Source organism: Lytechinus pictus, chromosome 13 (assembly GCF_037042905.1).
Source record: "Lytechinus pictus isolate F3 Inbred chromosome 13, Lp3.0, whole genome shotgun sequence".
Lineage (NCBI taxonomy): Eukaryota > Metazoa > Echinodermata > Echinoidea > Temnopleuroida > Toxopneustidae > Lytechinus > Lytechinus pictus.
This window is the reverse complement of record NC_087257.1, coordinates 12,533,648-12,557,081: the sequence shown is the minus strand read 5'-3', so window position 1 is coordinate 12,557,081 and position 23,434 is coordinate 12,533,648. Positions and strand designations below refer to the sequence as shown.

General features: G+C 35.1%; 1 protein-coding gene across 8 annotated transcripts in view; it reads right to left on the bottom strand.

Moving 5' to 3' along the window:
* Positions 1–3,512: 3,512 nt before the first annotated feature.
* The window catches only part of LOC129274010 (RNA-binding motif, single-stranded-interacting protein 1-like), a 300,926-nt gene continuing 281,004 nt past the window's right edge, over positions 3,513–23,434 (bottom strand). For 2 of the 8 annotated variants that reach the window (XM_064108900.1, XM_064108907.1), the window contains 8 exons: positions 21,463–21,623; positions 17,905–17,966; positions 17,192–17,354; positions 13,886–14,033; positions 13,149–13,271; positions 12,433–12,510; positions 10,400–10,510; positions 3,513–9,385 (listed from right to left, as the gene is read on the bottom strand). In XM_064108900.1, the coding sequence (XP_063964970.1) occupies positions 10,442–10,510; positions 12,433–12,510; positions 13,149–13,271; positions 13,886–14,033; positions 17,192–17,354; positions 17,905–17,966; positions 21,463–21,623 (804 nt within the window). In that variant the 3' untranslated portion in view covers positions 3,513–9,385; positions 10,400–10,441. Of the gene's footprint in view, positions 9,386–10,399; positions 10,511–12,432; positions 12,511–13,148; positions 13,275–13,885; positions 14,034–17,191; positions 17,355–17,904; positions 17,967–21,462; positions 21,624–23,434 lie in introns of all 8 variants that reach the window. The other 6 variants (XM_064108901.1, XM_064108902.1, XM_064108903.1 and 3 more) reach the window with 6 other exon arrangements.

Here is a 23,434-nt window from a genome sequence, read left to right as displayed (position 1 = left end):
AGAACATCATCTATTTTGGGTTAACTTTGAAGCTCTATAGCAAAAAATCAAGCACATGGACCCATGTAAATTTTTGTATATTTGAAATATTCAGGTGCTAAAGTATTTATGTGCAAAGTATGATGAAAATGACATGGATTTTCAATGTTTGGGAGCAAGACTACGGAACCATTCGCATTTTAGACGGTATTAACAGACGTTTGCTTGTTTTCAGCGCATTTTGGGCTGTTTCAAGCCAACCCGCAATGCTTTGGACACTGATAATTTGAAAATGAGCACATGGACCCCATAGTTTAAATATCTTAACTTCTTCAGAATACAATCCTCTACAAATCTAGAGTATGATGAAAATGACATGGATTTTGAATGTTTGGGATCAGGACTATGGAACCATTCGTATTTTAGACATTTTGGACGGTATTAGACTTTTGCCCGAACGGTTTTAGCCGCATTATAGACTGTTTCAAGCCAACTCGCAACAATTTAGACACTGATAGTTTGATAACGAGCACATGGAGCCAATACTTTAAATATTTTAATGCCTTTAGAATATATTCCTCTACAAATCTAGAGAGTGTGATGAAAATGACATGGATTTTGAATGTTTGGGAGCAGAACTACGGAACCATTCATATTTTAGACATTTTGGACGGTATTATCTGACTTTTACTTGTTTTTGGCGCATTTTGGGCTATTTCAAGCCAACTCGCAACAGTTTAGACAATGATAGTTTAAAAACGAGCACATGGACCCCATGTTTTTAATATTTTAACGTCATCAGAATATATTTCTCTGCAAATCTAGAGAGTATGATGAAAATGACAGGATTTTGAGTGTTTGGGAGCAGAACTACGGAATCATTCGTATTTTAGACATTTCGGACGGTATTATAAGACTTGTGCTTGTTTTCGGCGCATTTTGGGCTGTTTCAAGCTAACTCGCAACAGTTTTGACACTGACAGTTTAAAAACGAGCATATGGACACAATGCTTTTAATATTTTAACGTCTTCAAAATAAAATCCTCTACAAATCCAGAGAGTAGGATGACAATGACATGGATTTTGAATGTCTGGGAGCAGAACTAAGGAGCCATTCGTATTTTAGACATATTATTATTAGACTTTTGCATGTTTTCGGCGCATTTTAGGCGATTTTCAAGCCAACTTGCAACACTTTGGACACCAATAGTTTAAAAACGAGCACATGGACCCCATATTTTTAATATTCTAATGTCTTTAGAATATATTCTTCTACAAATCTAGAGAGTATGATGAAAATGACATGGATTTTGAATGTTAGGGAGCAAAACTACGGAACCATTTGCATTTTAGAGGGTATAGACTTTTGCACGTTTTCGGCGCATTTTTAGGTGGATTTCAATATTTTCAAGCCAACTCACAACACTTTGGACACTGATAGTTTAAAAACGAGCACATGGACCCCATATTTTTGATATTTTAATGCCTTTAGAAGTCTTCCTCTACAAATCTAGAGAGGACGATGAAAATGACATGGATTTTGAATGTTTGGGAGCGAAATATGGAACCATTTGCATTTTAGACGATATTATTATTAGACTTTTGCACGTTTTGGGCGCATTTTCGGCGATTTTCATGCCAACTCGCATCACTTTGGACACTCATAGTTAGAAAACGAGCACATGGACCCCATATTTTTAACTTTCCTACACCTTCGATATGCATTTCTCTACAAATTAGCAGAATTTTATGAAAATGACATGGATTTTGAAAAAAGTGCAGCTTACAAAATACTTGTTTAATTTTTGAGTAGATTCACGTCTTTGAATATTTGCTTTTTTCCGAGTTTTTGCACCATTCTTGCCAAATGAGGGCGCTGCTGACTCCAAATAGATATAGTTTTACCAGTTAAAAGGCTTTCTCTTACTTTGGTATACACTTTGTTATATATCTTGAAAATTTGATGAAATTTGATGCGATATCCACTGAGTAAAGATGATTTAAACTCATTTGGTGAATTCGTGAGGTCTAAGAGAGGCAAAATTCTTTTGATAGATTGCATATCATTCAAATACGGCGACTTTGAAGACCCGTAGAAAAAAAAATAAGCACATGAACCTATATCATTTTTTGCATTTTCATAATGCATAGATACCAAAGTAACTCTCTGCAAAATTTGGTGAAAATGACATGGACCTCATTTCAACTGTGGAACGTCCTTAAATGAATTTATGATATGTCTCCCTTGTATCAAAATGAGTTGTAGAAGAGATTATTTCATACATTAATATAGCTGTCAATCCAACTGTCTTCATTCTTAGATGACAAAATTTGAATACATATAACTTCATAAAAAATAAAATATAAAAGAATAAGTTGGGATTTGACATCAACTTGCTCAATGCATATTCATGAGGACGTGCATAGAACTGTTACACTGAAAGAATGCATAATTGTTTAAATGCAATAACTTTGATATTCCTTATCCGATTTTGATGGCATAATCATTGTTGTGTTTGATTTTTTCTTTATATGTTCCCATCATATTATGTTTACCCCTTTAAGATGAAGGACAATTTATTTACCAAAACAAAAAAGACATACAGATTTCAGAATATTGACAAATATAATAAGCTTATCATTGTCATTTTTGCTAAAAAAGTGACTTTTTGAGGGAAAAAATGATGGAAGGGTAAGATTCATGATTTTTGTCAAAATATAGCATATCTGTAACTCTTCCTTTTTGTCAATAAATACTCCTTTATTATTTAATATCTTTATCTGAAGATTCCCATTCCCAACCGTTTGTAGTTTGGGGATTTATGACATTTTTGTGGTTAAGTTGGAAAAAAAAAATCATCACTTTTTGGCCAAACTTGAAAACATCATCGTTACTTATTACTAGTTTCATTATCACTGTCATCGTCTTTATCTCGCTTTGTATCTGATGAAAAGGCGCTATATAAATGAATAGTATTATCATTATTATTATCTCTATCTCCATCATCTTCATCATCACCGTAATCAACCACCATCAATCATTATCACCATCATCACGACCCACCATAATCATCGCCAATCATCATCAACATCATCATTCATCATCACCATCAATCATTATCATCCCCATTATCACCACCCACCATCACCAACAATAATCACTATCAACAATAATCACGATTTTCATCAACATAACCATCACCCCCAACATCATATCATCATCATCATCACCACCATAATCATCATCACAATTGAAATAATCATTATCAAATGATTTCACTCTATCACTATCAACAATAATCATGATTTTCATCAACATCACCATCACTGCCACCATCATGTCGTCACCATCATCATCAATAACACCATCATCATCGTCACCATCATCATCATCTGATCACCTACTATATCACCATCATCATGCTCATAAGGATAATGATGACCATCATTTACAAATCCCAACCGATAATCACTCGCCATCCACATTCAAAATATACTCGTCCTAAAAAATGACAAAATGAGAAAATAATATGTCCATTCTTAGTGATTCCATTTTTAATTCAGACTTTGACCATGGTCACACAAATCTCCATTTAACCATGGCCTATCTCACCCTACGAGCTTCTCTCTTTTACTTATTAATTTCTCTACTTTTTTTCTTCATTTTTTAATACTTTTTTTTATTCACAGAAGAAAGTCTTGAAAAAAGCAAACGTAAGAAAAAAGAAAACCTTCCCCATCATCACCAACAATTACAAAAACGAATCTACAACATAAATCTAATACTTAACTCTTTTTTTTAAAACCGATATTCTACCTTAACCCTTCTGAAGCACTAGCTTTCAAGCAATGCATTTATTTACGAGACATGGGCCTGAAAAGAGGTTAGGAAGAATCCATTTGGTCAGAGCACCCTCGGAGAAGAGTCAGCCTCGCATCCAGTCTCCTTTCATTTTTAATAAAGATTTTCTCGCCCGACGCATACGAACAGGATGCGTAAAAAGTGCTTCATAAACCCGTATCATTTTTTTTTTCACTCTGTAGAAAAACGCTTTGTAGCATTCCAAAAGATTGACATTCTATTCAATAGTAGTCAGAGTTCTAGGTATGCAAACATAGTGTTGAAGCAATACAAATTTATACGCATTGAATACCATTTCAATATTTTCTGAAATTATTTAAACAGCATTTCTAAGATTTCTCCATTTACATGAAATTAATCGACCAATGTTGATTTCAAGAATTCGTTTTTCATTAAATGTTCATAATTTACAGATATCCTTGTTCATAACTTAAACCATGGGAGAAAAAGATTGTTTTTCACACAGACGTGCCTACAATTTTACTGTTTCCTATATATTTTATTGGAAAATAACGCTTGTTCCCAATTAGGTGATGGGAAGTACATCATTATGTTACCAAATATTTTCTTTTCAATCATGAGACTTAATATATCTGTCAAGGGAAGATCGCATCATTGACATCAAAATCTAAAATCTTATAGCAAAAGCAAGCACAAGAAACATTCCTGGTAAAAAAAGAAAGAAAACACAATCGTACCTCAAATACTATACCCCTCCATATCTTCTGTACAATTTGAACTCCAATCTCTCTCATAATTTCTCAATATTTTCATCATTTCTTTTTTGTTGCTTTTAAAACGAAGTAAAAATCACACATTTTGGATTCTCACTAAACTAAACATCTAATCTGCTACTCAATAAAAAAATCTTAATTTACAGACATCATCCCTTAAAAGGCATGTTTTCTCAACACCATTTCATCATAAAATTCATTAAAATCTATTTTTTCTCACAATCGAGTCTAAAATTTTATGCCTACCTATTAGTATCTCATTATCTATAATAACACTAAAATGGATTTTGACTAGTCCTCCACAAAAATCCATAAATTTTACAATATTTTCTTAGAAAAAAGCATGAAAAGGAACATCTGGACAGAGGACACAGAAATAAAATGACAATCAAATCTTCTAAATAACTACAAAAACAAAATACTCTTAATGCCTAGGCTAGATATTTACAGCAGCACTTAACATAAAACTCATGTTAGAAAATCAATCACATTTTCTTTCATAATCTACATGATCAGAATTTCGCCCTTCTGGTAGTAAACCTATAACACATGAAAAGAATTAAGAGAAAGAACAAAAAAGAAACAAATTTCAAATTCAAAATTATCTGTACACAGACAAAATAAAAAATTATTTTAAATTTTCTCCATATTGAGAAAAAAAACAAAGCCGTTTAAGCGTAAAATCTGAGCTAAAATCGAATCGGAACTTGATCACGTGGAAAACTTCATTCACCGTCATATATACAACATGGTCCATGGAATCAGTGTGATTTTCGTACGAAAAACAAAACATTTCATTAATCTTAATGAAGAATCATTCCCTAACACAACAATGAGATTAAACCTTTACAACAGCAGCGATGATGCATAATCTGTTTGCAAAAGTATAACCAGTAAAAAAAAAAATGACAATAGAAAACCACACAGGCACGACACGTAACAAAAGAAAATAATACAGAATACAGTTTCTTCATGTGCATTCATGAACTACCCAAAAACAATTTTAAGGAAGACAGGAAAAAAAATCAACACAAATCATATATCACATCTCCATTTACAAGAAAAAAAAAACAAAGTAAATACATACTGCTGGTGAGCAGCTCTTAAAAGAAATAAACATATACTTAATCAACAAGTCACACATTTTCATCATAATTCCCCAAAGTCATTAGGTGGGATGATTTTTGTACCAAAATGCTACGTTCAAATACCACGTAATCAACGATAGCTTCCTATCTTAAAAATATCTGACTCTATGGTATACGAAAAGAGACAAACTAAGAGGGAACATGTCTGAAAGTATTTCTTCTAATAATCAGTAGAGTCTCCACGTGTTAATAAAAATGTAGGTATAAGAGCTCTCACACACAATTCTTTTTATTTTGTCAGCTTCAGTGAAAATAACAATCACGTACGATAACAGACAACCATCACAAATAAAACGAACTACTTTCTTTCCCCGACAGACATGACTAAAGTATGAAGATATATTTAAAAAAAAGAAAGAATCACAAAGGGTCTAGGGTGTGGAAATTGACATCCTATTTCATCAATGGGGAATGAAATAAAGAACTATCCTTTTAAATGTCGAGATAATGGCATAATGGCAAAGAGCCGTCATATTTGCAGAATTGTCAGAAATATTCAAATTTAGCATAAAGCATGAGTTCTTTGATAATTCATGAAAGGGGAGAAGGGTGGGGGTCTGCAAAGGGGGGGGGGGGGTGACTTGCAGAAGTCTCTTAGCCTTCAGAGCAGTAATTATTAACTATGAAAAACAAATGTATTCATAATTGAATTTTCTAGCGAGCATCATTCCATGCAAGATTATAATTATTCGTAGTATTACATATCGTATAAACCAAAGTAAAGAGGAATCAGAGGTTTATTTTTGCAATATTTTATCATCAAGAAATTCAGGGGTGAAACAGAGTATATTAGTATATTTATTTGCAAATCCCATTTTATTTCTTAATAAGCATGCAAAGCTAAAAGGATATCACAAGGCATTATGACAATAAAACATGACTCATTCTTTGATGTACAGAATGCTTTCTCTGCATAGGTTTTCTAAACACGATTCAAAATATGTAATGAGTTGTGATTACTAAACAATTCTCTTCATTTTTTTCCTTATGCTAATCAATAAATAGAACTTTATTTTGGAAGGCACATAGAAACTGGCATAGCCTGAAGATTAAAATTGAATTCTGTTAAACTTTGAAAAGACACGAGTGCTATCTATCCTTTCCTTTTCTTCAAGTAACAAAATTAAAGAAAAAAAAAAACATGACACAAACATTAAAGGAACATAATCAGTGCTGGAATTCATGAGTGCTTTTAAATCAAACGGAAGAAAACAATAAGGACAAAAAGAGAAACGGAAAGAGTCAACATAAAAAAATGTCTGTGGAACGAATTAGATCTTACATCTCGCAGAAAGTACAACAAAAATCTGACATCAACATACATACACAATCATTAATAGTCATCGCCAATCTATCATTCATTTCCTCATTTTTTATCGCGAAAACATCTCAAAGTTTACACGGTGCATAATGCCTCCTTTCCTCCTACGCTTTTCGTAAAGTCCCTGAGCTACCCGTCAAATCATACCCTTACCAAATCACTGCAGCTCTCTTCAAATTGGCAGCCATATTGCCAATTTACTTCCTACTTTATTGCTACTATACAATGCAGCAAATATGATTCATTCGCCTCCTGTGCAATTATTCCCAATCACTGCGGGTATTTTCCCCCAAGCATTCATTCGTATAATAAGCTGCAATGCACTGAACACATAATAGACCATGTCATATGCTCACATTATCTAGTCTTTCATTTAAATCACTTCAATAATTCATTATAGTCAATTCATCGACTCCTCATCGACTCCAATATCGAGTATCGCACTCTTCCTCTGATCACAACCTCCATCCAACACCTCAATTAAACATTTCTTCCACGTATAGGAACACATTTACAAAATAGATTACCGGGATTCCCCCATCATCGCGACACATCTACCATATATACAACAATAACAAAAAAATCTTACCGAATCTATGAGGAAACAGAATGCCAAAATAGAAACATACTTGAACTTCACATGTACAAATTATCATCATCCAAAATGCAATCGATCTTATCTACATACCTACTGGAAACTACACAATGTAACTTACATAGGCTACAACATTTCACATAAATTTCGGCAGCTTGAAGATTTCGACAATAGCTAGTATAACGTCTGCTCAAATAAAAACTCTGTTACACATCTAGTTTGAGCATACTCCCTTCTTCGCATAAGAGGTATTTTTTGGTATGCATTATCTACAATGCAAAATTGCCGTCTTCTCGCGTCACGACGGCAAAGAACATCTCACCTCAAATATACGCAAATATTCAATTTGCAATTCCTTGTAATAATCAGTCAACTCAATTTGACCTCATCTTTTCACCAAGATGAGATATTCAAAATTCATTTTTTTTATAAATACATTCAGATAAACCTCAATATTCATTTCATTTTCTCATATTTTCCATACTTTAAATTCATTGACATTTATCAGAGATCCATAGTTATTATATTTATTGCCTCTCAGAATAAATTCCCCAAAACAGGTAATAAAAAACATAGGTAGACAATGAATTGGGGTATATGGTTTCAACACAAGAAATTCCTCGTACACAAACTCTAGCACCCTAACATAAAAGATTCATTATTGGGAGATAAAATGATAAAATGACAAAAAAATCCTTGAACCTCTAGCAATTATTCTCTCGCGCATGATTAATTAAAAACGGGTCATTTTCTACCTTTTAAAAATGAAACCGCATATTCTTACAGCCAATGTATATCAAGACTTCACAGAATATTGTAAGAGATAGGGTAGAATGAAATTCAAAAAGCATTTCTTTTATACCTTTTTATAGTCTGAGGAAGTATATAATCTTGAATACAGACCTCAGCTTTATAATTCACAGATTGTAGGTAATAGTTTATTACCTACACTCGTACTCGACTACGATTGTTTCTGTTACGGTGTAAACAAATTCTACAGATTCCAACAGCAATCTGATACATTTGATCAAACATTACTATTAAAACGATAAAAATTGTATTCTTTCAGTATTAAAAGATGATTGAACATCAGAATTTCTAAAAACTGCTGATAGCATGTTTAAAAGAGTCAACGGGATCTACTACAGGAGGCTTTTTAGAGTCTAAAAGGTATGGGTAAGAGAAGAGTTTGAAGGCTGAATTCAAATTTGAATAAAAATCTACCCATGCACTATTCACAGCAGCTTAAAATGTTCAGACATTTTCAAAATTGCGTTGAAAATTATTGGTACATTCACTCCAACAGTACTCAATCTTAAAATCAATGCTAAATTTTGAAAGCGCATTTATACTCCCTGCCTGCTCTTGCATCCTGTTATCTTCTCGAGTCGCAAAATGGAGAATGCATCCCGTTGTCGACTGGAGCTTTTCTTTTACTCGGACTCCCACAATGCAATCTCAGTGCCGTTAGGTAGGAGTAGACTTTAAAAAAACAGGAATCAATACAGTTGTAGAAAAATACACTCCTTGAGCAAACTTTGTCATTTCCATTTTATAATACGTGGTGGCATTTATCCTTAATTTCAGGGAAGATGCTGGGAATCACACGTTTCCATGGCGATGAGAGGTGCTAGATGAGGTTTAGGATTTGCTGGGCTGTTTGCCATGTTCTGTTTCTCCCCTACAAGGTAAATCCTGTTGGTTTGCCACACAATAAAGAGTCACTAGAAGACAATCTATCAATCACTGCGGACAAGGAAGAAAAAAAAGGGAGAAAGGGAGAAATTATGCGAGTGTTCTATCGATTTGAAATATCATTATTTCCATAGTTGAGGTTGATTGGATCAATTGCAACTCTTTGTAAGACAGGGCCCAGTTCTAAAAACTGTTCTCCCAGCAGGCCCTGCTATTGTTATTAATCTGGTTTATCAAATAACTGATGGAAAAAATCTTTACAATTTGCTTGTTGTGTATTAAGCTTATACAGTCTGGATGGGGATGGGGGGGGGGGGTGGGGGGTGATCAAGAAAGTAAAATATGGACCACATTGCAAAAATTGATTGTATGGCTGATTCCTACATTTGATTGCATTGGTTGTTGTGTAAGATTAATCATTAGAATTAGCTCCAAATTCAATCGCTAAGCTTTATGTTACCACACCCTGGTGGGGAAGGAGGGAGGGGTACAGTCACAGATGATTACAGGGGAGAGCAGTTCAGGGGGCCACATAGGAATGAATTTTTCTATTGTCTAGGCTTGCTTGTCTTTAGGAATACACAACAAGTTGTAGAGGAGAGAAAAACAATCACATGTGGTAATCATAAAATTTAAAGTCTCTGGGTGAACTTTTTGTTTTATGGGCAGTTTGCATTTATCCTGAATTCCAGGACATACATATGACATATGATTATAAAGAGAGCGAAATATACTGAAAAATATAAATTTCCATTGCACATGTTTTGTATTTCCAGAATAATAGCTATTAACCAAATGGCTACTAAACCCTGTAATTTACCAAATAGACTTTGTAAAGAAATGACTCAATTAGAGAAGGCAGTAGGCCAACTCAGGCTAATCACTACACTCTCTAAATTGGCAACTATTCAATAAAACTATGCATTTTCATTCATGCTGACATGTGTTATATCCATATTTGGATTTGATCAGAGTATATATCTGGGTAAAAATGGTAACTGTTGCCAATTTGAGGATTGAAATTCAAAACTTTTAATACATCTGTTGGTTATTAATGAAACTCACCAATGACAGTGTTGAGGCTGAATGGGTTGTTTAAACACTCTCTCACTTGGCTCCGGCTGACGCGTAATACTGCTGGGCGGCGCTCATTGTTTGCTGTTCATCTACTTGGTCCTGTCAAATTGGCAACAAAAAACACATCATTTGCAAAGATAGAAAAGATGTACTTGATCATGTTGAATTTGCAACAAAATTAAATTTTATTTATGATTAGAAAAGAATATACAATATTCTTAATTGTCTTTTGTACCGTTGAAAACTAAAAACTTTGAGACTATTTATATGGTGTTATGCATCTCTAAGAACTACTCATTACTATTATTTTTTTATATAATGTACTTTATGGTTTGTAAATTGCATGAGAAGACACATACAGAGCTTGCCATTAAACTAAGGGCTTAAGGCCAATAAATATTAATTTGTATATGTTTTTGAGTATGAAAGTTATCAAAATTCAGAATAATTACGCACTAAAATTCTTAATACACACTAGTTCAAGTGCATTCGTTTTGACCAATACAGTGTGTGTGTGTGTGCTCATTTTTGTTTGCAAAGGGGAAGCGCATATGCCTCTCAGATGCATAATGATGACATTGGTGGCTTTCCATAATCGCAATTAATTGCATCACTTGTAACTCAATGGCCAGGGCTCCGTAACACAAAGATCAATCGCTAAATGGCCTGACCAATCAAAATCAATGTTACACATGCATTTGGTTCAAAATATCGACCAGGTGGGTGTTTCATAAAGCTGTTCGTAAGTTAAGAGCGACTGGTGAACCTTTCTTGTAGTAAATGGTATATTGAATTGGCGATGGTTTAGCGCGTAAGAACAGCTTTATGAAACGGCCCCCAGGAACCAGAAGTTCCTGGTTGATCAGAATCAGAAGTGTTCTTTCATATTTGCTATTCATCGCTAATCTTTGTGCTACGGGCCCAGGTTACAACTTATCATGAGATGTGCTATAATGATACCCAAACATAAAGATTATACATCACAAAGGGACTGAACACAAATTCATACAAGAGAAATTATACATGAAAGCAGAAAAATTGAAAAATAAGATTACTATATTTGTATATTAGTCCAAACATTACCCATAAAATATCGAAAGAGGGCGACCATGGGGAAAGGAAGAGGGGTGGGGAATAATTTTTCAAGACACAAATGGGAGCAGACGTGATAATAGAGAAAGAGAGAAACAGAAAGCCCTCGTGGAAAATAAATAAAAAAATCACAAAAATGTAACTATCACCACTAAATCTACATGTACATGTACATGTATGGGCGATTCCATAAAAAATATTCAACCTTTTCTATTACGTTGGCAGTCTTACAATATTAATATGAAGACTAGATGAATCATTTTAGGAATATCTGACAAATGGGGGGTCGGGAATAATTTGTTTATGGAATCGCCCACATGGAAACCCACACATAAATAGATAGATGATTAATTGGAGACGTGAAGAAGATACCACATTTCAATGAACACAGGACAAAAACACAACTGAACCAAAATGACCCACTGTTTCAACAATGACCAATGTTTATCATAATTAACTCACACAGGAATATGAAATTTTTCATTTTCATTTATTTATTTCCTTTTTATTTTTTTTGGGGGGGGTGGATTGGATTGCTTTCCATTTTCATTTTAAAGAACACTTGCAATTTTGAGAAAACTGGAAGCTTTGGAATGAAAATTTATGGTAATATTTAATGCTAAGAATTGGTTTATTCATGGGTTATTTCCAATACCTCCTTTTAGAATCCAAAATGATGCAGTTTTTAATTGGGAATAAGAAAATTTATTTTGAAGCCTTTTGCGTAAAAGAATATGTGTAAAAGCATAATTTAGGTAAGATTTGAAAATCACAATTTCATAAATTAATTTTGTTTTTCCTCAAATTATCCCTAGATCTAGGGACATCAAATATAATACCCCAAGCACAATTTTTTGGCCGAGGTATTAGAAAAAAGATAAACTCGAGGGGCACGACTGAGTTAGTCACATGACAAGGTAAACACATACATCGACTGTTACCGGATGTAATAGTTGAGTTTGGTAGGCGTGTCCTAGGTGTGCGTATGGATTTGCTTGGACATACTGCTGTAGGGTTAAACAAACAAATCAAAAAGGAAAATCAGTACTAGAAATATACAGTGAGTCTCAAAGGGAATGCTGGGAAAAGGATGATAAATAAAAGTGAATTAAGGGAAATATATCTTAGTATATATATATATATATATACAGATCAAAATAAATAAAAAAAGATAAATGTTTATATTCATACATTTATGTGATAAGATTGGGGGAAATTCATAACTTAATTCTGTGTGCAATATAGTTTATATTTTGCAGAAGCAAACGACATATATTAGTAACAATACAATGCATTATAAATGCTTTTTAACCTTGGTTTATCGCACAGCTATGTATTGAAGATTGAATCTATAAAATATGAAAGAAATACCCGACATCCATTGAATTAAAAAAAAGTTCTTCTAAAACATTTTAAGTACAAATGCGTACGAAAGGCATAAACCCCCTACAAGGTGTCTGAAACCTTTCCTCAATTTTGATTGACTACGAAGCACTGTTACTATGGAAACTGATAAAACAGTCCTTTCATGAAACTCTCCCCTCCAGCCAGTAATAAAAACATAAAAATGTACATCTATGATTGTAACGAAGATCAAAAGAGAATAAGGATCGGGGAAAAAAATGAATGCGTGGGACGGACTTACTGAAGATGCTAGTTGTAATTGACCGAGTTGTGTTGAGAGGCCGGTAGGGACCATAGGATGACCACTGGCCATGCCAGCCATGCTGGGTTCTAAACCTGCTGAACCTCCATATACTGTGGACTGCTGCTGTAGAAAAGTGAAAAATTAGGAAGATCAACGAGATGCTCATTAAACAAAGTATATCTATTATTTACCGATCAGAATCTTAAAAATTTGCAACAGTTTGTGTAACCGGGCCCTTGAATGCGTTGATTTTGCTATCACAACTCCTAATGTAAATCCATTGCAATTTATGGCTCCATATACTTGAAGTTTTATCAGGATATGTGTGGTTAACGTGTATAAAACTTGTATAAAATGTGGTTAACTTGTATTAAAATGTCAAGCTGACAGCGAGGACCTAAAATAACATACTGAGGCTGTACGATATACGGTAATATGATATGGAAAGATAAGAGAGATGAGAGAGAAAAACATTAAGTGACTGACAGAAAAAAAAGAAAGAAGAAAAATCAAAAGATAAAGACAGAGTCCGACATTGCAGAGCCACAACGGCGTAGTCGGCGTGAGCATACCGTGGCAGGTGTAATCTGAGGCTGTACAATGTAAGGTGATATGATGGGGAAAGATGAGAGAAAAACGGGAGAATGACAGAAAAAAAGAAAGAAGAAAAATCAAAAGATAAAGACAGAGTCCGACATTGCAGAGCCACAATGGCGTAGTCGGCGTGAACCTACCGTGGCAGGTGTAATCTGAGGCTGTACAATGTAAGGTGATGTTGGTTGTATCCACTGAGGTGTACTCGCAGCCGGTAGACTTGCATACGTGACAGCGCCCCCTAGGTTGTACGCTGCCGCACTCAACTGGTGAGGCATGACCGGTACCCTATGGCAGGAAAAACAAGAACAAATAGGAGAATTAACATACATGTAGGGTGACTTCAGAAGGCTAGATTAGTAATGTGTTTATAGGCATATTTAATATCTGATAGCAATATGAAATGAGGCACGGGATACATTGCGCTGGATTTCTATTCAATGGCAACCCTAATATTCAACCAAAAGTCCCAAATACATGCTTTTGGTTACTTACATACCAAGCAGAGTTTGATCGATGAAGTGAAGTTTGATTTGAACTCTTTTGCATTTGGTCTATAAGAATGATATCAATCTCTATGTCCTTTTCGTGATGCTAAAATAATATGAGCAGGCTCTCTTTGTTGTAGCATTGATACTTGTAATAAGTTAACAGGTATGTATTTAACAAGATATTGATTTGAGACACTCGGGGGGGGGGGGGGGGGTTAGTAAAAAAAATGAAAGGAAATTGGTTATTCTGACTATGCAAGCTAAGTGTACAAAATATACACGGAAAAGAATTTTCAAGGGTTAGTGTGGATCATATTTCTTCTTAAACAATGACACTTTAAAGGAGATACGAACCAATAGTGCCATCTCGGGTCCTCAACTACTCATACATGTACTTGGCCAGTTTCCTGACCCATAATGCTAGTGTAGTCTAGTAATATAGACCCACTTGAATGATAACATGCTAATTAACTACTCAATAAATTTATACCGCAATAATTATGTCACCAAGTAGCAGAACAATTACTTTTCCTCTCAAAACATTTTAGTTGTTTCTCTATACAAATACACTTATAGGTCAATTTATTCTCTGTAGTGTTAGTAGATATCTGAAAAAGTATATTTTAAGACTATGTATTTATAACACACAGTCAATGAGAGACCACACACAGTTCACTCCCCCTTTAAGTAATGCTTTTACTCTTCTATGTAGAAAGGATGTATCTTAACTCCAATTATGAAAATTGAATGAATAGAGAGTGGCGTATAAACCTATTTGGAAAACCTTGTTAAATATTTCAACTTTGATGGACAGAATTATGCCAATTCTTGGAAAGCCTCAGGGGATTCTTATAGCTGAAATTGTCTTGCATGTAAAACTAATCACAATTCACATATTTAATATAGCCTGCAGAAAGCTTGAAGAGTGTTCAATTTACACAGGGATGCAAAATGCCTGAACAACTTTTGGGGAGAATCACAAGGAATTTTGCTAGTTTGCAAAAAAGTAGCAGGAATTATAATTGTCAATTTTTCAAGTTGCTGACAAAAAAAAAATAGGAAAAGCTTGGGTAAAGGGGAATTGGGAGAAAGGGCAAGGGTTCTCATTGATCATCGTCTCCAAAATGTTAACATGTACACTTTGGCCTGAAACCTTTTAACCTTTTATTTATCTTTATTCCTTCCGTGGCCACAGCAAAGTTCTTTGAAAAATAACCTTGATTTGAGACTAGAAAAATTAATTAGAATTTCAAATCTCCAGAACAAAGAACACAAAAATTCTAGTATATATGGGACTAAGTATTCATCAAATTCCTCTTCCATTTCTCGATCTTCATGCCAAATGATAGGAAAGTCAAGCTCCAATTCCTATGAGCATGTCTTTCCCTTTTAAAGATTCATATATCGCCCTCTCAGGTCTCGCCAATCAGACGACGTCGGGGCCCTGCCGTAACATGCTCTAACGCTTCCCTGACCTACATGACTTTCTGTACAACCCCCCGTCTTGGTAATATATGCACATGCCACGGACGGAATAAAAATGAAATACTCTATTGTGATAGTTATGCTTAATGTTATGACTATAGTATGTGAAATCATCAAAGGAGGTCTAAGGAATTACAGCTGCTATTTTTTCTCCTCTCAATCTAAGGATTTTATGGGAAGAGAATATCAAGATCCAGACCTGCCAACCTCTGGGAATGAAAAACTGTATTCTGTGATTAAAAAAACTGTATTTTTCCCCAAAAAAGTGTATTTCATAATAAAATGCTTGGCGCACTCGCTCATCATGGCGCTCAAGCTGCATGCAAGCTAAAATGCGAACTGCTCTTGCAGATGAAAAAACAAACATTAAAACATGTGTATATCTTCACCCTGGTTTGAACAAAATGATTGAAAAAAAAAACAAGTTACCTTAAATTACATTGATCTAATAACCATATTTGTGCACTTTTTTTTTAATAACAAAAAACGTATTTTTCAAAGAAAAAACGTACTGCCGTATTTTGGTTGCAAAAACGTACGAAATACGGCTAAAACGTACTGGTTGGCAGGTCTGAAGATCTAATTCAAATTAAAAAAAAAAGAATAAGCATGATGTCTTGGTGATATATGCACATGGCATGGAATGGAACTAATATAATACAAAAATATAATGATACTATAATGCTGTAATATCTATATACTGTCATATCTAAATCTATGTTATGATAACAGTATTTAGACACATCGCAGGGGTCTAAAAAATTAAAGCAGCTATTTTACATTTCTTGATCTACAAGGATAGATTTTTTTTTTTTACTTTTTAATTTTACTATACTAGATGAGCAAAGTAAGAAAATCCGGCATATCATGGATAGTTCCAATATGCTACAAGCACAAAAAAGCCTAAATGGGTTGTTTGATAAATAAATTAAGAAATTAAGGTTCTAACAGCTTCCCGCAAATTCGTAAAGCATGCTCATTTTATACTGCATAGATGGTGAGTAATAGGATACATGCCGCTAAAAAAAAAGGGAAAAGAAAGCAAACGGAACCAAATAAAACCCTGACGTTGACACAAGCAATTCAAGGCATAACAAAACCTTTTAAAATATAATGTTTAGTATGAACCAAGCACCAAACCACATATCCACTTGCAGGTGATTCCATATTACAGCCTACTATATGGCACTGCTAATAAATACTGTTGGAGTATTGCCTATGCTATATTTCTGTTTCAATTTAGAGGGAACTAATGGGAAATGAGCATTCATGGATCTCCTTAACTTCAATTACAAACAAAATGACTGAACGCTTATTTTCATGGGTGTGTGTGTTTGTGAGAATGGATGGCTTGACATTAGATAGGATGGTATCAGAGTTTTGTGCATAAAAATTAGAAATTTCACCTACAATGACGATCTTGTGATAGAAATATGGAATCACTCAAAGTTCGTGAATATGTTTTCTCACCCATTGCGAGCGTATAAACTCTCGTACGTGAGTGCGCCGGCTTCTGTCGGCCGCCCCATCCAGTTCGTGGCTGACTGTGGCCCGCGGCCCTGCTTATTTATCTGGTTTCGCTTTTTGACGCCGCCGTCTGCGAATTTGCATAGTAGAGGTTCCTGTTGACTGGCTGTTAACAAGAAGAGCGTTAAAAGGACATATTAAAAGATGACATTTCAAATGAAAATAAGGATTAACCTTTATTGTCTCTGTCATGAGAAATAAATAAATAAAAACATTTCCCTGAAGGAGAAGTGATACACAATCTTTGTCCATTGAAAATGAATGGTCCTCTCTTAAGCAGTGATACAGTTACTCAAAAAGAAACTACAGGCTTATGGACTGCCAAGACCATCATACAGTTTGCATTTGGATGCATTTTTGTAAACTATTTTAAGTGAAAACGAAAGTCTGATAACAAATTGTGTTGATTTGTGAATTCTATTATTAAAAAAAAAAAAATTGATCCAGTATGCAACAGCTCAAGTATAAGACTTATTTTTCTTCACCAAACTCATGTTTCAGATAGAGATCATGCCGGAAAACTTCTTTACAATATATTGCAGCATTATAAAAAGAAACTCATGAATTTCCTTGCATCGATGCCACAATTACAATTATTGCTTTGAAAACATTTTAAAATACCAACGTTCATCGATTAGGATAAGAGTGGTACTTACGATCTAATGTGACCCCGTTAAATCGCCGAATAACTTCTTCACATTTTTCTTTTGATTCCATCCTATGGAAAAAGAGAGAAAAAGGATTAAATTTAAGAAGAGAAAATTCAATAAATTTTAAGAAGTTATCAATTATTTCAAATATACAGCCAGATGATGAAACTCTATTGTTACATATGTATCATAAATAGTCATAGATCTCCATGACGATAATAACCAGGATATCTACTGACATACAAGTTGTGACAAGATTTCTAGCATTTTGGAATATCAAATCAACTGAATTATTGATAATTCAAAGAATCATTTTTTATATAAATCTATTTGGTCATACAATATCTGTTTTACATTTCATACATGCACCTATAAGATATCTGTAAATGAATGTGATACTAATCTTTTAGACTTCTTCACTTTTGGAAGAAAAGTAATCAAATCAATCAAATCTGGTTTCATGGATGAAGACCTTATTTGTGAATAGTATGAAATGTCTACATGTACAGGTATATAAATTATATGAAAACAGTAATGTGAGCACCCAAATATCTTGTAAACATCCTGGAACGTTGGAAATTTGGAGTGAAGGCTTCAAGATATGTCTTCATCATCTATTTTTCCTAAAATGAACTAATCCCTGGACATGTAAGACGATCTTGGTGTCAAAATGGGGCAGAGTTTGAATAAATAGAGAAAACAAGACATCCCCTACAAGATTATTCTCTGGAATTTGACTTCATCTAGCCACTGGCTACCCCCTTCCGGAGCGAGAACCCGACCCGACGTTCAATGAAAACCATTTGACTCTAATCTACGCCGCTATCGAATGACGGCCAAGAATCGTTTGTCTCCGTGATTTTCCACGATGGCACTGACTAAGTTGGTTATGAATTCTGGAGAGAGTTACATTGAGATTGATTTCTCTATGTGGGTTCCCTTTAGAGGTGCGCAGCAAATTTACAAATTAAATGTTTCTTCGAGGTGATTCGATCTAGGTAAGGCCGGGACAGGGGGTGTGATCTGGAAAGAAAAACTCTTGTCTGGCGGTGCGCTGCATCTCTGATGCCATTCCTAATGAACCTGGCTGGGCAATGCGAGTGGCGCGGCAATCGTTATGGATATTTGCACATCAAAGGATTCGGGCTGCGGAATGTGACAATGAATGTAAATACCAGAGGAATGTAGACTTTGTATCCTCTTCGGTGGGATCTTGTTATGCCTCATAGCTATGTCTCGCCATCTACCTCGATCTCCATTCCGTATCTGTTGCTGGCATTTTTCTCTCTTAACTTGGACTCCTTGTAACGTCATATCCATCTTTTCCTTGTTCTAATTTGGTATATTTTCATTTGGAAATGGCTTATTTGTGCAGATTTTTCCCTTTCCACTTAACTTCTTTTTGCCCTTCCCTTCTTTTGTCTTTTGATAGTTTGCTTAGTTGTTTTTTCTCTGTTCTTCCTTATCATGGCCAACTTAAAGAGACAACATATTCTATACTTTCTTCCTTTCTCTGTATGGTTTGAGGTTCCACTGAATAGATGGCATGATATAAAAGCATGATATCATTCTTATAATCATTACATCATCACAATGAGTAAATTTCCATTAAATACAATTATTTTTCTGTTGTCTCTTCATGCTTTTTTTCTCCCTCTATATCACTTGTGTATTTTTTATTTAACACAATTTCTATTATCTTCAATATCTCTTTTGCCTGTAGGATCTATCTATCTATCTATCTATCTATCTATCTATGCATCCATTCCTCATTTCGTTTATCTTTCCCAATAATCCACACCTCCCCTCCCAAAGCCCATCAGCCCAGTCAATGCCGTGCCTCTCCGCTGGGTATCTCTCCCTATCAACATTGTAAGGCTCTGGTAAACTATAGGCAAGAAGCTTGCTACGATTCGATTCCCCTTATTCAGAGCATGTCCGTCTTCCATGACATGACTTCTAAATTAAACTGTTCCATTTGAGAGAAAGGTAAAGGAACGTTGGATTCCAAAGGGGGCACAAGGGCCCCTCATAAACCCTCCAAATTGCAGATTGTGTCCCTGATTCTGTTGCGAGTTCCCATTCTTTTTCAAGTGATGGCCTTTATTTTAGGGAAGCAATTCTGATTTTATGTGCTTGTCACAAAATCCTGAGATATCTGTGCCCCTTCTTTTAAGAAATCATAGGTCTGTCTTTGAGTCAGAGGAAAGAAAACAGAAAGGGAACGGATTCTCCATGCTTAAACTATCTGAAGAAATGAGTGGAAATTGTCACTGTTTGCGTGCTGACACCGAAAGTGGTTATTATGACAATTGTTCATTTGATATATATTGTTATTGCTTCCCACTATTGTACTATTTTGACTGGTAATTATTCTATTGATTTTACCAATCACTTTAAGCAATGCATTAGCTTTTCTTACCCTAAAGATGATGGTGAATTCATCCTACCCCCCCCCCCCAAAAAAAAAAATCCTGAATTCAATTGCATGGTGAATACAATGAGCCTCCCCCCATAATTTTTTAAAGATGTATAGAGATTAACACTACAAGGGGAGGAGAAGGGGGAATTAAAACTTCTTAGATCACTTCTTACGGGGTGCGGGGGGGGGGGGGGATGACATGATCTCAGAAGAAAAGCAGAGCAAAGACATCAATTGGAGCAGAGTCTGTTAATTCAAGGAATTAAAGCGTACCAAGCCATCAAACTTATCACAGTTGAAAGCATCCAATAAAACCAAACTGGGTTGCATGCATCAAGCGTTTGAGATGTGCATAGGCATCTCTTGGCTTCCGTGCTTGGCCAGTCAACAGTTTTTTTTTTGCCAGCTGAAATGCTCCGCTGAATATCTTTGGTGCTCTCTTTTCAAGCTAGCTTTATGATTATTGACACTGCCCCTGTCTCGTATGCATTCATTTGCCATTTCATAACGTGCTAGAAATTGAACAAACTTGTTCTTAGAATTTGAAGACGACCCTTAATATGGCGATGGCCTTTTAATTTGAAGAAGAATTTAACAAGAGGAAAGATAAAAAGAAAAAGATATGAATTGAGAGCAAAGATAAAAAGAATACTTGGATAATAAGTGAATATATTCACTTATTATCCTAGTATTCTTTTCATCATTCAGTATATGACGAATTGGGGTTGTTTGTCGGGATTAAACACGTGGGAATGGGCGTGGCTAATATAAGGTGCGGTTATTTCACATCTTCAAAGAACAACACTCTTCCCACCATCTATAATAGATTGACCGATTTATTTATCGAATGAGGTTTAATGACACTTCCAACACAATGTGTCATATAAGCTAAGTGTCTAAATATCAGTAATTCGGAAATATGAGATTGACAGGAAGATGATAAAAGTGAGATTCAATTGGGAGTGGCTAAAAGGGCGTGGCTATGCTAGAGGGTGTGGCCATTCGATATCTACAACCCTGCTACATGTACACAATAGTTCTGACAAAAAGGACAAGTGTAACATTCATCGCTGAGGTCGACAGGGAAGACCATACACGGACCACCACGCGAGGGATCAGGAGGGCGTGGTCATCAAACTCACCTTGCAAAGCCGACGCCCCGACTTTCGTGCATCGTGGTATCTCTCAATATCCTAGTACTGATTACGTGACCGATGGGTGCGAGCATTCCTTCTAATGCTTTCTCGTCGATATTATGAGGCAGATTAGATATATACAAATTAGTTGGGTCTTGCTCTTGTTGCTGAAGTGGATGATAAAAAAAGAGAGCAAAATGGAAAAATTATAGATTATTTGAACATGATAATTGTAAAACAATGTAAAAAAAAACACATAATGAGTCATTCATATTGTTAAAAATAATGAACATTTATTTGTATGCTTTCTCTTCAATACTGCTCCTGCTCCCTTCATGACCAAATAATGTGCCTCATATGAGCATTATTTATTTTGTGAGAGGTAAGATTTGAACATATATGTAAAATAAAATGAGAATGTGGAATGACTATACTTCTACCATTAAGTAGAATGAATAAAATTACAGCATATGTCAAGATATGATACACTACAGGGTAGTGAGAGCACGATTGCAAGTCTGGTACACCAGCAGATACACGGCCACTATTTGGTTATCCATGTAAAAAAAAGCTCTGCTGCCATCTGTGGCCAGTCATGACCAGTTTAAGAAAGTTTGAAAACTTTTCTGAATGCCCATTGTAATGGAGTTCTTCATGAATGTAATAGATAAAAGATAACATGAGTATTTTTAATGTTTAGAGAGTAATGGGCAATGTTCAGATGGAGGGTGTAGTTTTTATAATGTATAATGTAGCACTTCAATGATACTTGGGTTTTGAGTGGATAGAATGGTAATGGATACATTAAAATGTGGCTGTCTGAATAGGAAACCAGATTGCAATTTGATGCCAAATAGTGCAACTTAACCCAAGCGTATCTAGCAACAAATTTGGCCATCTTTTATCTGAGATCTCTCTATCAGTTTGTCATCAAAATGAAGTGTCCAACCTCATAAGAGCCCCAATCTATCAGGCCCAAATCCATTAGCCCATATTCCTTAGTCCTTATCTCGGTCAAGAAAGGTGACCCGATCTGGATCCTATTAAAAAACAAACTTTGTTTCTTCTGGCGCTGGTGTGTGAGAACTGTGTGCGCAAGCTAGTCTGGTCCCAAGCCTGAGGGGCTTTAAATCTCGTCACTCAACGAAGCAACTACTGACATCTCCCGCAACATCTGCACATAAGCTGGGATGATTCTGGAGTAAATATGTTTCCCAAACTGGTAGCGTAGATTCAAAGATGAAAAATACTCCATGCATGGAAACACATTTAATCTGACAAATATAGTCTATAGACCAACAGCATAGACCTATTGATGTGGTATATACAAAAGAGTATATTGATAAAAATATAAGCCCAATCAACATCTGAATTTCGTGTAAAGGGAAAACATATATCTACTTCAGCAATCATGTCTAATGTTTGCAAGAAGAATGCATTCAGACATGTATTCATACTATTTTAATTTTTTTTTTGGGGGGCTATTATGAACTTTTTTGTGCAAGACTTAGGAAGCTGAGAAAAAAAAGTTTAATTACAAAGAATATCAAAGTTGGAGATTGTATGTTTTAATATAAACCAAATAGGTCTGAAATGAGACTGTCACGGACCAAAAGAAACAGTTTAATATTAAGTCCTGGTTTCGCTCCTTAGTAGCCAATGGCACGATTGATCACCTCTCGTTTTGAGGCCATTCTTTCTCAAACAAGCCTCGTCAAACTTCCCATCACCTGACCTACTTTGCCGCTCAAAAGTTTGGACAGGAGGGGAAAAGAGAAAGAGACATACACAGAGAGAAAGAGAGAGAGAGACAAGAGAGAAAATCATTTTTTGTTTTTACCGGGTCAATTGTCTTCATTCAAGTTCAAATTAGCTCGTTCCCTCTAGACTTCTACAAAGACAATGAGCTTTTGTTCAAAGCTTGTTTCGGTTGGTAAATGGCAGCCTATTAAATTTATAGGAGGGGGATCAAACCGAT